This window comes from Orcinus orca, chromosome 8 (genome assembly GCF_937001465.1).
Source record: "Orcinus orca chromosome 8, mOrcOrc1.1, whole genome shotgun sequence".
Classification (NCBI taxonomy): domain Eukaryota; kingdom Metazoa; phylum Chordata; class Mammalia; order Artiodactyla; family Delphinidae; genus Orcinus; species Orcinus orca.
Window position 1 is genome coordinate 94,908,847 of NC_064566.1, and position 12,150 is coordinate 94,920,996.

Here is a 12,150-nt window from a genome sequence, read left to right on the forward strand (position 1 = left end):
GGTTCCAGGCAAAAGAAACCATCCAAAATTGGGAAAGAGCTCAGCGCATTTGAGGAACTGCAAGAAGACTAGTGTAGCTAAAGCACGAAAACAATTACAGGGATTCTGGGACTCCCTTTGGTAATTTCATTTCCTGATCTGAGACTAGCTGTGGTTTTAAAGATAACAATTTAAAGTGCAGGAATACCAGCGAGAAACTTTCTTTGTATCCCATAGGAAGGTCCTAAAACACCCAGTCAGGACCCAAAGGCATTCTGTTTCTAATAGCAGCAGAGGAATATTCAGCTTTCCAAGGAAGAGTCTCCTACCTGCCTTCTAAAACAGCTGTTGAAGCAAAACAGCTGTTTCAACAAAACTGTGAAGTTCCAGGTTGGGGTTTCCATTTTCAACAAAGCAAGGGGAAATGAAAATAAATAAAACTGGCTTCTGAACACGCATGAGACTTACAAGAAATCAAATACCCTCCTTGGTCCCTTGGCTTCTACTTACTGAGTAACACCGGCACCAGGATGCGTTTCGGTGGGTAAAACATGCTGCTCTCAATTTTTCAACCTTAAAAGAGAAAAAAAGTCAGAAAATAGTGTCAAGAGAAGTTCATTAATTTAACACATCAATGGAGAGTTCTGTGAGTCAGCCTCTGTCTGAGGCACTGGGCTGCAGCACGTAGCAAGGAAGACAAGGTCCCGGCTGATAGCAGCTTGCACGTGGAGGGGAGATGGAGAGGAAAAAAGCAGCAAATGAATGAATAAGAAACAGTGGATGCTGGTAACTGCTATGATGAAACAAAACAGAGTGGTGTTTGGAGAGTCACTTGCGGGCTGCCTCAGACTGGCTATAAGGGAAGATTAGATGAAAGTTGCTTTTAAAGAGAAAAAAAGCAAACAATTCCAGGATAGCCTTGAGGTGACAACCCTAGACAATCTACAACCTGAGAGTTTCACATAAACAAAAGATTACAGGATACTCAGCCTGAAATTTTTACCTATCTCTCCAACTAAATTAAAATGACTACCTTTAAATATATAAAGAATGTTCTGGACATGTAAGAAAAGAGATACGCAAATACGAGGAAATTTTTTAAACTCAGTTATGACACAAAGAAGCCACATGAAAGGTCCACAGTGAGATTTTTTTTTTATATTTTTTTAGGCAGGATAGCATGGATAGAATGCGAATTGGGTTGTGCATGGGCAAAAGTACTTTTAAAACATCTATATTATCTCTGTGGTATTAATTTCACTGCATCCACCAGCTCCTGGGAAAGAATTCACTGTCTGCACAATGCCCTGCAATTTTCTTAACAAAACAGAAGAACCCTAACTCCCAGGAGTTACAATTCAACAAGCCTTGGGTTCCTACCTACTACTGTGGCTGGTCTCCGTCATGATCCCTGCACACCTAACATCCTGGAGTAATTCCACCTCAGAATATGCTAGGAGGAAAGGTCTTCTTTGTGTGTTAACATCATAGTACCCTACCCAGCTCTGCTGGAAGTCCAGCACATATGGTGGCCATTTTAATGTATAAAAAATGATTACCTAAGAGATTGTGTTTTTTAATAATTTGTCTGTTTGATGTTTGCTGTTTTGTCTGTCTGTCTTTCTTTCTTTCTGGCTGCATTGGGTATTCGTTGCTGTGCACGGGCTTTCTCTAGTCGTGGCGAGCGGGGGCTACTCTTCATTGCGGTGCGCGGGCTTCTTATTGCGGTGGCTTCTCTTGTTGCGGAGCATGGGCTCTAGGTGTGCAGACTTCAGTAGTTGTGGCTCACAGGCTCAGTAGTTGTGGTTTGCAGGCTCTACAGCACAGTAAGAGATTTCTTACCTGTATTCTAATCAACAAAGTCCTCCATCTGAAAAATCAGGGTCAAACTGTTTAAGGTGGCCCTACCTAGGTCTCACTTATGCAGAAAGTCCATTGACCTTGCTGAACCTCAGTTTCCTCGCCTATAACATGGGGATAACGACACAAGGATCAAATGTGATAATGCAGATAACAGTGCTTTGAAAAACAGAAAGCATTACCACATGAGATCCTATTTTTATAGCCTAAAAGTCAGATAGGAAACAGAGTTTGTAGCCTTAGAGGAGATTTTGGGTTCTGAGAATCTACCTTTACAAGAACAGCAAATGATGAATCAGAAAGAACTGGAAACTTCTTAAATTTCAGTTCTTGAATTCCACTACAACAATGTAGATAACAATTACACTGACTCAGATTACCAAAAGTCACATCAAATTTCCCCAAATATGAGTACTTCTAATGAAAATACAAGCTCTCAGGATAGCCACAGCTTTATTCCTGCTGCATGACACATGCCTTACCCTACGCATACATGGGTGAGCATGATAAAGGGCTTCCTTTATATCATAACTTTAATTCATCATATCTCAGACATCTAAGATCCCTGTTGTGTTCTGGATGAATTCTTCTCCAGGGAGTTGGTTGTGCTCCCTTCACCGCCCAGCAAACAGCTCTCACATATTCCCCAAAGCAGTGCGCCATTTGCATGGAGGAGTAATCATTGATTACAGTGTAGAGTTATCTATACTCTCAGGGGCAGGACCATATGCGTCTCATTTATGAGTGTCCCACACCCATGTTACAGTATCGGTGAAGTGCCTGGCATATACTGGACAAGTGCTGACAGCTGCCAATACAACCAACAAACTGAAATCAACTTAGACATCGTGCAAATGCACCACTCTATTCTAAGGAAACCGGCGACCCCAAAAAGACTCTGAATCTAGTCACCAACCTCAAGACACATGGAGCCACACCCAAACCATTTTCAAACAAATTCTAAGAAGTGTGCAAAAAATCTGATAAATAGAAGACGCCCATTTTCAGTCTTAGGCACTCAAGTGCACCACTAGAACTCTGTGTGAATGAATAGAGAGGCAATGACTTAACATAAAAAGCGTTAAGTTTTTAAAAAATTATCTTCCCAGATCAGACATTCCGTTAACTAATTCTTTGATATTTGGGAAACCACTCAGTCTCCCCAGGCCTCATTTTTAACATTAAAGGGTCAGACTTTTTCCCCCTAGTTAATATAGCACCACACTAGAAATCAGGAGTGGATACTCAATAAATTAGAGAAGGTTATATGCCAGGCACTGTCTGAGCGCTCTGCACATTAACCAATTTAATTCTCACAACCCCCTATGAGGTTTTACAAATGAGGAAACTGAGGCACGGATTGGTGAAGTGACTTGCCTAATAACACAGAGCAAGTGGTAGGCCAGGATTCAAACCCGGGCATTCTGGATCAGAGCCTGTCTCTTTACTAGCCTGTACTGCTCTTCCAGGTGTGTGAAAGTAATCAATGTTTTACAGCAAAGCTTCCCTGAACTTCATTTACCAAAACAAGATTAATCTGCTCCCCCTGACTGAATGCTCTTCCCATCCCCTTCCCCTTGTTAACTCCTGTTCATCTTTCATATCTCAAATTAAATGTAATTTCCTCAGGAAAACCTCTCCTGAACCACCCTTCCGAGGGCAGACCCTAGCCACATGTTTTAATAGTACCATTTCTCTTTCCTTTAGGGCATTTGTCACAACTTCTAATTATCTATTTACTTATATGCTTGTTTGATTAAAGTCTTGCTCTCCACCCTCACCCCCACGAGGCCAAGAGCTGTGGCTATGGGCCAGTGCATCTCCAACACCAGCGCAGAGTAAGACCCAGAGTGGGAGCCTAGGGACCACTCATCAGATGAACTAATAACACCTAACCAGGCCAAGAACACTAGTCAAATTTGAAGATTCCTAGTTAGTTGGCAAATATTCAGAAATTCCTATCATATAATACAGATAGATAGATATTACACACACATATATATATAGTTCAGAATTTTATCATTCAGATATATAATCCAGTATACATATATATTAATCTCAGTCTCTAAAAATCTAACCAAAGCATTCAGATGCACCTTCAGCACCTTGATAGACTCCAATTGAATCCTCAAATTAGCCTGCTTCCTTTCCCGGATACTGACTTATCTCTTCACCAGCATGTTCTTGAGATAATTCTGCATAGTAAATTATCTCACATGTTGGCCAAATGTTTAGACCTGAGCTTATGGCTCTTTCACAATATAACTCTTGGCGAATACTTTCTATCACTCCTGGGGAGTTGTAAGTATCAGGACCCCCTTTTCCCCAGTGTAGGGGAATTGTTGTCCTTGGCACAATTGTAACAGAAAAAAAGATCTTCAGAAAAGAGACTCATGACAATGAGACTACAACACAGGATGTGGAAATGACCCCCAAATATTACAATATTACAAGACAAAATAAGGGAGAGGCATTCTTTCTCTCAGTCAAAGCATTTGCCCCTAGTGAGGACAAGCAACCACTGAGCACACAGACAACCTCACTGCCCTCCCTCACTCAGGCAGCTGCTCTACCTGCAAGGCTAAGTCCCCTCAATTTACACATCACTGTGTACCTCCAGGATTTTGGATGTTTTTAGGTATACGAGTCCACATAACCACTCTGAGGCATGAACCTCTTAAAATGCATCCTTGTTTTTCCTTCCAAGACCATTTAGTACAGACTGGTAGGTTACATGGCTTCTTATAATACAGTCTCAGTTACATCGGTCAACCCTGTACTTGAAGGGGACCTTGAGAGTCATTACTCCTGCTCTCTCCTTTAGAATGGGTTCTATCTAAACCATCCTACATCATCTTTCCTGAGATCAGGGCTATGCAGAGGGTGTGGCAAGTATAGACAACAGCCTAGCTCTCTAGGGAGGTTTAACTTCCTGACTTCTTAAGGTTAAATATTGGCCTGTCTAGGACTGGGAGAAGAGAAACAGTGCAGGAAGAGTTCTGCCATGAGTCCAAGGACAGCTAGTCACAGCTCTACCCGAAGCCACAAGCAACTTAAAAGCTAAAGCCTTGAAGAAGGAGTAGGAACCATTTAAAGATGCGTAGAGCAGGTGATAAACTAAGATGTGATGTGAGAAAACATGTAAGAAGGAGGAAGCAACACAGTTGAGTTTGAGAGTCTTCTGCTGACTAAGGACAAATCTGATGTGAGTTCATTTTGAGATTTGAATGAAGATCGTAGTGTAAGGTGGTTGCTGAACTCAAGCTGTGTTAAACTGCCTGACTGCCCTGCTTCATTGTTTGTAACTAGAGCCGTGTGGCTGACAGAGTCTTTGTGCTCTGATCGGGTGGCAGGCCTGTGCCTCTGAGGTGGGAGAGCCAAGTTCAGGACACTGGTCCACCAGAGACCTCCCGGCTCCACGTAATATCAAACGGCGAAAGCTCTCCCAGAGATCTCCATCTCAACTCTAAGACCCAGCTCCACTCAATGACCAGCAAGCTATAGTGCTGGACATCCTATGCCAAACAAATAGCAAGACAGGAACACAACCCCACCCATTATCAGAGAGGCTGCCTAAAATCATAATAAGGTCACAGACACCCCAAAAGACACCACCGGATGCAGTCTTGCCCACCAGAAAGACAAGATCCTGTGTCATCCAGCAGAACACAGGCACCAGTCCCCTCCACCAGGAGGCCTACACAACCCACTGAACCAAGCTTACCCACTGGGGGAAGACAACAAAAACAACGGGAACTACGAACCTGCAGCCTGGGAAAAGGAGACCCCAAACACAGTAAGCTAAGCAAAATGAGAAGACAGAGGAACACACAGCAGATGAAGGAGCAAGGTAAAAACCCACCAGACCAAACAAATGAAGAGGAAAGAGGCAGTGTACCTGGAAAAGAATTCAGAGTAATGATAGTAAAGATGATCCAAAATCTTGGAAATAGAATGGAGAAAATACAAGAAACAGTTAACAAGGACCTAGAAGAACTAAAGAGCAAACAAACAATGATGAACAACACAATAAATGAAATTAAAAATTCTCTAGAAGGAATCAATAGCAGAATAACTGAGGCAGAAGAACGGATAAGTGACCTGGAAGGTAAAATAGTGGAAATAACTACCACAGAGCAGAATAAAGAAAAAAGAATGATAAGAATTGAGGACAGTTTCAGAGACCTCTGGGACAACATTAAATGCACCAAAATTCAAACTACAGGAGTTCCAGAAGAAGAAGAGAAAAAGAAAGGGACTGAGAAAATGTTTGAAGACATTATAGTTGAAAACCTCCCTAATAAGGGAAAGGAAATAGTCAATCAAGTCCAGGAAGTGCAGAGAGTCCCATACAGGATAAATCCAAGGAGAAACATGCCAAGACACATATTAATCAAACTATCAAAAATTAAATACAAAGAAAAAATATTAAAAGCAGCAAGGGAAAAGCAACAAATAACAAACAGGGGAATCCCCATAAGGTTAACAGCTGATCTTTCAGCAGAACCCCTGCAAGCCAGAAGGGAGTAGCAGGACATATTTAAAGTGATAAAAGAGAAAAACCTACATCCAAGATTACTCTACTCAGCAAGGATCTCATTCAGATTCGATGGAGAAATTAAAATCTTTACAGACAAGCAAAAGCTAAGAGAATTCAGCACCACCAAACCAGCTCTACAACAAATGCTAAAGGAACTACTCTAGGCAGGAAACACAAGATAAGGAAAAGACCTACAATAACAAACCCAAAACAATTAAGAAAATGGTAATAGGAACATACATATCGATAATTACCTTAAATGTAAATGGATTAAATGCTCCAACCAAAAGACTGGCTGAATGGATACAAAAACAAGACCTGTATATATGCTGTCTACAAGAGACCCACTTCAGACCTAGGGACACATACAGACTGAAAGTGAGGGGATGGAAAAAGATATTCCATGCAAATGGAAATCAAAAGAAAGCTGGAGTAGCAAATTTCATATCAGACAAAATAGTCTTTACAAGGGACAAAGAAGGACACTACATAATGATCAAGGGATCAATCCAAGAAGAAAATATAACAATTGTAAATATTTATGCACCCAACATAGGAGCACCTCAATACTTAAGGCAAATGCTAACAGCCATAAAAGGGGAAACTGACAGTAACACAATCATAGGAGGGGACTTTAACACCCCACTTTCACCAATGGACAGATCATCCAAAATGAAAATAAATAAGGAAACACAAGCTTTAAATGATACATTAAACAAGATGGACTTAATTGATATTTAAAGGATATTCCATCCAAAAACAACAGAATACACTTTCTTCTCAGGTGCTCATGGAACATTCTCCAGGATAGATCATATCTTGGGTCACAAATCAAGCCTTGGTAAATTTAAGAAAATTGAAATTGTATCAAGTATCTTTTCCGACCACAATGCTATGAGACTAAACATCAATTACAGGAAAAAATCTGTAAAAAATACAAAACATACGGAGGCTAAACAATACACTAGTAAATAACCAAGAGATCACTGAAGAAATCAAAGGGGAAATCAAAAAATACCTAGAAACAAATGACAATGAAAACACGATGACCCAAAACCTTTGGGATGCAGCAAAAGTAGTTCTAAGAGGGAAGTTTATAGCAATACAATCCTACCTCAAGAAACAACAAACATCTCAAATAAACAACCTAACCTTACACCTAAAGCAATTAGAGAAAGAAGAACAAAAAAACCCAAAGTTAGCAAAAGGAAAGAAATCATAAGATCAGATCAGAAATAAATGAAAAAGAAATGAAGGAAACAATAGCTATGATCAATAAAACTAAAAGCTGGTTCTTTGAGAAGATAAACAAAATTGATAAACCACTAGCCAGACTCATCAAGAAAAAAAGGAAGAAGACTCAAATCAATAGAAGTAGAAATGAAAAAGGAGAAGTAACAACTGACACCGCAGAAATACAAAGGATCATGAGAGATTACTACAAGCAGCTATATGCCAATAAAATGGACAACCTGGAAGAAATGGACAAATTCTTAGACAGGCACAACCCTCCGAGACTGAACCAGGAAGAAATAGAAAATATAAACAGACCAATCATAAGCCCTGAAATTGAGGCTGTGAATAAAAACCTTCCAAAAAACAAAAGTTCAGGACCAGATGGCTTCACAGGCAAATTCTATCAAACATTTAGAGAAGAGCTAACACCTATCCTTCTCAAACTCTTCCAAAATATAGCAGAGGGAGGAACACTCCCAAACTCATTCTACCAGGTCACCATCACCTGATACCAAAGCCAGACAAAGATGTCACAAAGAAAGAAAACTACAGGCCAATATCACTGATGAACATAGATGCAAAAATCCTCAACACAATACTAGCAAACAGAATCCAACAGCACATTAAAAGGATCATACACCATGATCAAGTGAGGTTTATCCCAGGAATACAAGGATTCCTCAATATACACAAATCAATCAATGTGATAAGCCATATTAACAAATTGAAGGAGAAAAACCATATGATCATCTGAATAGATGCAGAAAAAGCTTTTGACAAAATTCAACACCCATTTATGATAAAAACCCTCCAGGAAGTAGGCATAGAGGGAACTTACCTCAACATAATAAAGGCCATATATGACAAACCCACAGCCAACATCGTTCACAATGGTGAAAAACTGAAACCATTTCCTCTAAGATCAGGAACAAGACAAGGATGTCCACTCTCACCACTATTATTCAACATAGTTTTGGAAGTTTTATCCACAGCAGTCAGAGAAGAAAAGGAAATAAAAGGAATCCAAATCAGAAAAGAAGAAGTAAACCTGCCACTGTTCACAGATGACATGATACTATATATAGAGAATCCTAAAGATGCTACCAGGAAACTACTAGAGCTAATCAATGAATTTGGTAAAGTAGCAGGATACAAAATTAATGCACAGAAATCTCTTGCATCCCTATAAACTAATGACGAAAAATCTGAAAGATAAATTAAGGAAACACTTCCATTTACCACTACAACAAAAAGAATAAAATACCTAGGAATAAACCTACCTAAGGAGACAAAAGACCTATATGCAGAAAACTATAAGACACTGATGAAAGAAATTAAAGATGATACATACAGATGGAGAGATATACCACTTTCTTGGATTGGAAGAATCAACATTGTGAAAATGACTGTACTGCCCAAAGCAATCTACAGATTCAATGCAATCCCTATCAAACTACCACTGGCTTTTTTCACAGAACTAGAACAAAAAATTTCACAATTTGTACGGAAACACAAAAGACCCCAAATAGCCAAAGCAATCTTGAGAAAGAAAAACGGAGCTGGAGGAATCAGGCTTCTGGACTTCAGACTATGCTACAAAGCTACAGTAATCAAGACAGTATGGTACTGGCACAAAAACAGAAATATATCTCAATGGAACAGGATAGAAAGCCCAGAGATAAACCCATGCACATATAGTCACCTTATTTTTGATAAAGGAGGCAAAAATATACAATGGAGAAAAGACAGCCTCTTCAATAAGTGGTGCTGGGAAAACTGGACAGCTACATGTAAAAGAATGAAATTAGAACACTCCTTAACACCATACACAAAAATAAACTCAAAATGGATTAAAGTCCTAAGTGTAGGGTCAGAGACTATGAAACCCTTAGAGGAAAACATAGGCAGAACACTCTATGACATAAATCACAGCAAGATCCTTTTTGACCCACCTCCTAGAGAAATGGAAATAAAAACAAAAATAAACAAATGGGACCTAATGAAACTTAAAATCTTTTGCACAACAAAGGCAACCATAAACAAGACAAAAAGACAACCCTCAGAATGGGAGAAAATATTTGCAAATGAAGCAACTGACAAAGGATTAATCTCCAAAATATACAAGCAGCTCATGCAGCTCAATAGCAAAAAAACAAACAATCCAATCCAAAAATGGGCAGAAGACCTAAATAGACATTTCTCCAAAGAAGATATACAGATGGCCAACAAACACATGAAAGGATGCTCAACATCACTAATCATTAGCGAAATGCAAATCAAAACTACAATGAGGTATCAGCTCACACCAGTCAGAATGGCCATCATCAAAAAATCTACAAACAATAAATGCTGGAGAGGGTGTGAAGAAAAGGGAACCCTCTTGCACTGTTGGTGGGAATGTAAACTGATACAGCCACTATGGAGGACAGTATGGAAGTTCCTTAAAAAAAATAGAATACCATATGACCCAGCAATCCCAGTCCTGGGCATATACCCTGAGAAAACCAATTCAAAAAGAGACATGTACCACAATGTTCACTGCAGCTCTATTTACAATAGCCAGGACATGGAAGCAACCTAAGTGTCCATCGACAGATGAATGGATAAATATGTGGCATATATATACAATGGAATATTATTCAGCCATAAAAAGAAATGAAATTGAGATATTTGTAGTGAGGTAGATGGACCTAGAGTCTGTCATACAGAGTGAAGTAAGTCAAAAAGAGAAAAACAAATACTGTATGCTAACACACATATATGGAATCTAAAAAAAAAAAAATTGTTCTGAAGAACTTAGGGGCAGGACAGGAATAAAGGCGCAGACATAGAGAATGGAATTGAGGACACAGGGAGGGGGAAGGATAAGCTAGGACGAAGTGAGAGAGTGGCATGGACATATATACACTACCAAATGTAAAATAGAAAGCTAGTGGGAAGCAGACACATAGCACAGGGAGATCAGCTCGGTGCTTTGTGACCACCTAGAGGGGTGGGATAGGGAGGATGGGAGGGAGACAGAAGAGGGAGGAGATATGGGGATATACGTATATGTATAGCTGATTCACTTTGTTATAAAGCAGAAACTAACACACCATTGTAAAGCAATTCTACTCCAATAAAGATGTTTAAAAAAAAAAGCTAAAGCCTTATCACCATCATCATCATTATCATTTACTCTTTCATTAAGAGCAAACCTTACTCCTTTTTTCTCCGAGCATCTTAACACAAGTTACTCTACACTACAGAAAGGAAACGTATCCCCATTAGACTACCTTATGGCAGTCCTCCTGCAGAAATTGACAGCTCTGTGCTTGTGGCCTCACAATCCAAAAGGATTGCCATTAAATGAATACTTTTAGAACCAGCCTTCTTCTGAGTGAGAAAAGTTCAAGTCGCTGTTTAAGAAATACAAAGAAACTGCTTACCCAAGATGAGGAATGCCAGGAGAAGCAATGCACTGAGCTCTCCCACAACTGCAATTGCCAAGTCCAACTGAAGACACTTCTGCCTGCACAGAAGTTCAAGCTCAGAGCAAACCAATGCGTGCATTCTGAGTTGGCTGCAGAGACACAAACAGGAACCTTTAAATCAAGGTTCTTGTTTCAGTCATCTGGCCTATTACCCACTTGTTATTTACACTTTCATTCTAAAATGAAGTAACAAATTCACCTTACTGAGGAGAGCCTCATGTTCCAGACCTCTGCAGGTGTCATCTCCCCTTCTAGATTACAAACTCTCCAAGGGTGGGATCTCAAATGGTCCCAGGCAAACATGCTGAGAAAGAAATCAGCCTCTTGCAAACAAAATAAATTTAAGATTAACACAAAACATTTTGCTCTGTATCTAAAGTATAGCAACCTTTCATTTTTTTTCTCTCAACACAGAGGGGCAATATAGCCAATCACTCAATCTCTGCTTCCAAAGATGTGCCTGCCCAGTCCTCCAACTCACCACCTAGGCATGTCAGTTTCCACTGACCATGTGATATCAGCATTTCTAGAATACAACAAGCATCTTATTCCCCCAGAGAATACTGTGGGTGACTAGATAAAAACTCAAAGCTTCTTCACGTTGAGGTATCTTTTGCTTTTAAGTTGCCACTTGAAAATATGTGTTCTCAGTGTACGCTCCTTCAACCTTGCCTGCACTGGCTTGCCTCACACGTGGGCATACTTGTTTTTTGGAACTTGTCCTGTATCATTTGAAAAGCTGTTGAATGCTTGCTCTTTACCAGGGCTATGCTACATGGTTCTTGAAAACTGGTGTGCTGATAAGCCAGCAATTGAGTAAATACCCCCACCATGGCCTATTTCAAGCTACCAACACTTTAACAATTGGCCTGCAAAATTCCTAAAAATTTAACAATCAGCTCTTATGGTGTGAGCTGGCTGCAGCACCCCTCGGAATCTACGCAGATTCTTGCTGGGGTACGGCTCAGTCATGAATGGTTACTTGATGCTGAAAACCACAAACCACCCCCCTTCTCTTTCACAGGACAGCTCTCATCTAATATGTAGATATACACCAAAAAG

At 39.9% G+C, this 12,150-nt stretch overlaps 1 protein-coding gene across 4 annotated transcripts in view; it reads right to left on the reverse strand.

Annotated features, from left to right (window-relative positions):
• Positions 1 to 12,013, reverse strand: part of JAML (junction adhesion molecule like) — a 33,557-nt gene extending 21,544 nt beyond the window's left edge. Inside the window, exons 1-3 of one of the 4 annotated variants that reach the window (XM_049713775.1) lie at positions 11,044 to 12,013; positions 1,539 to 1,795; positions 490 to 552 (exon numbers count right to left, since the gene is read on the reverse strand). In XM_049713775.1, coding sequence (XP_049569732.1) covers positions 490 to 532 — 43 coding nt within the window. In that variant the 5' untranslated portion in view covers positions 533 to 552; positions 1,539 to 1,795; positions 11,044 to 12,013. Of the gene's footprint in view, positions 1 to 489; positions 553 to 1,538; positions 9,665 to 11,043 lie in introns of those variants that run through there. The other 3 variants (XM_004273349.4, XM_033434502.2, XM_049713776.1) reach the window with 3 other exon arrangements.
• Between the last annotated feature and the right edge of the window lie 137 nt (positions 12,014 to 12,150).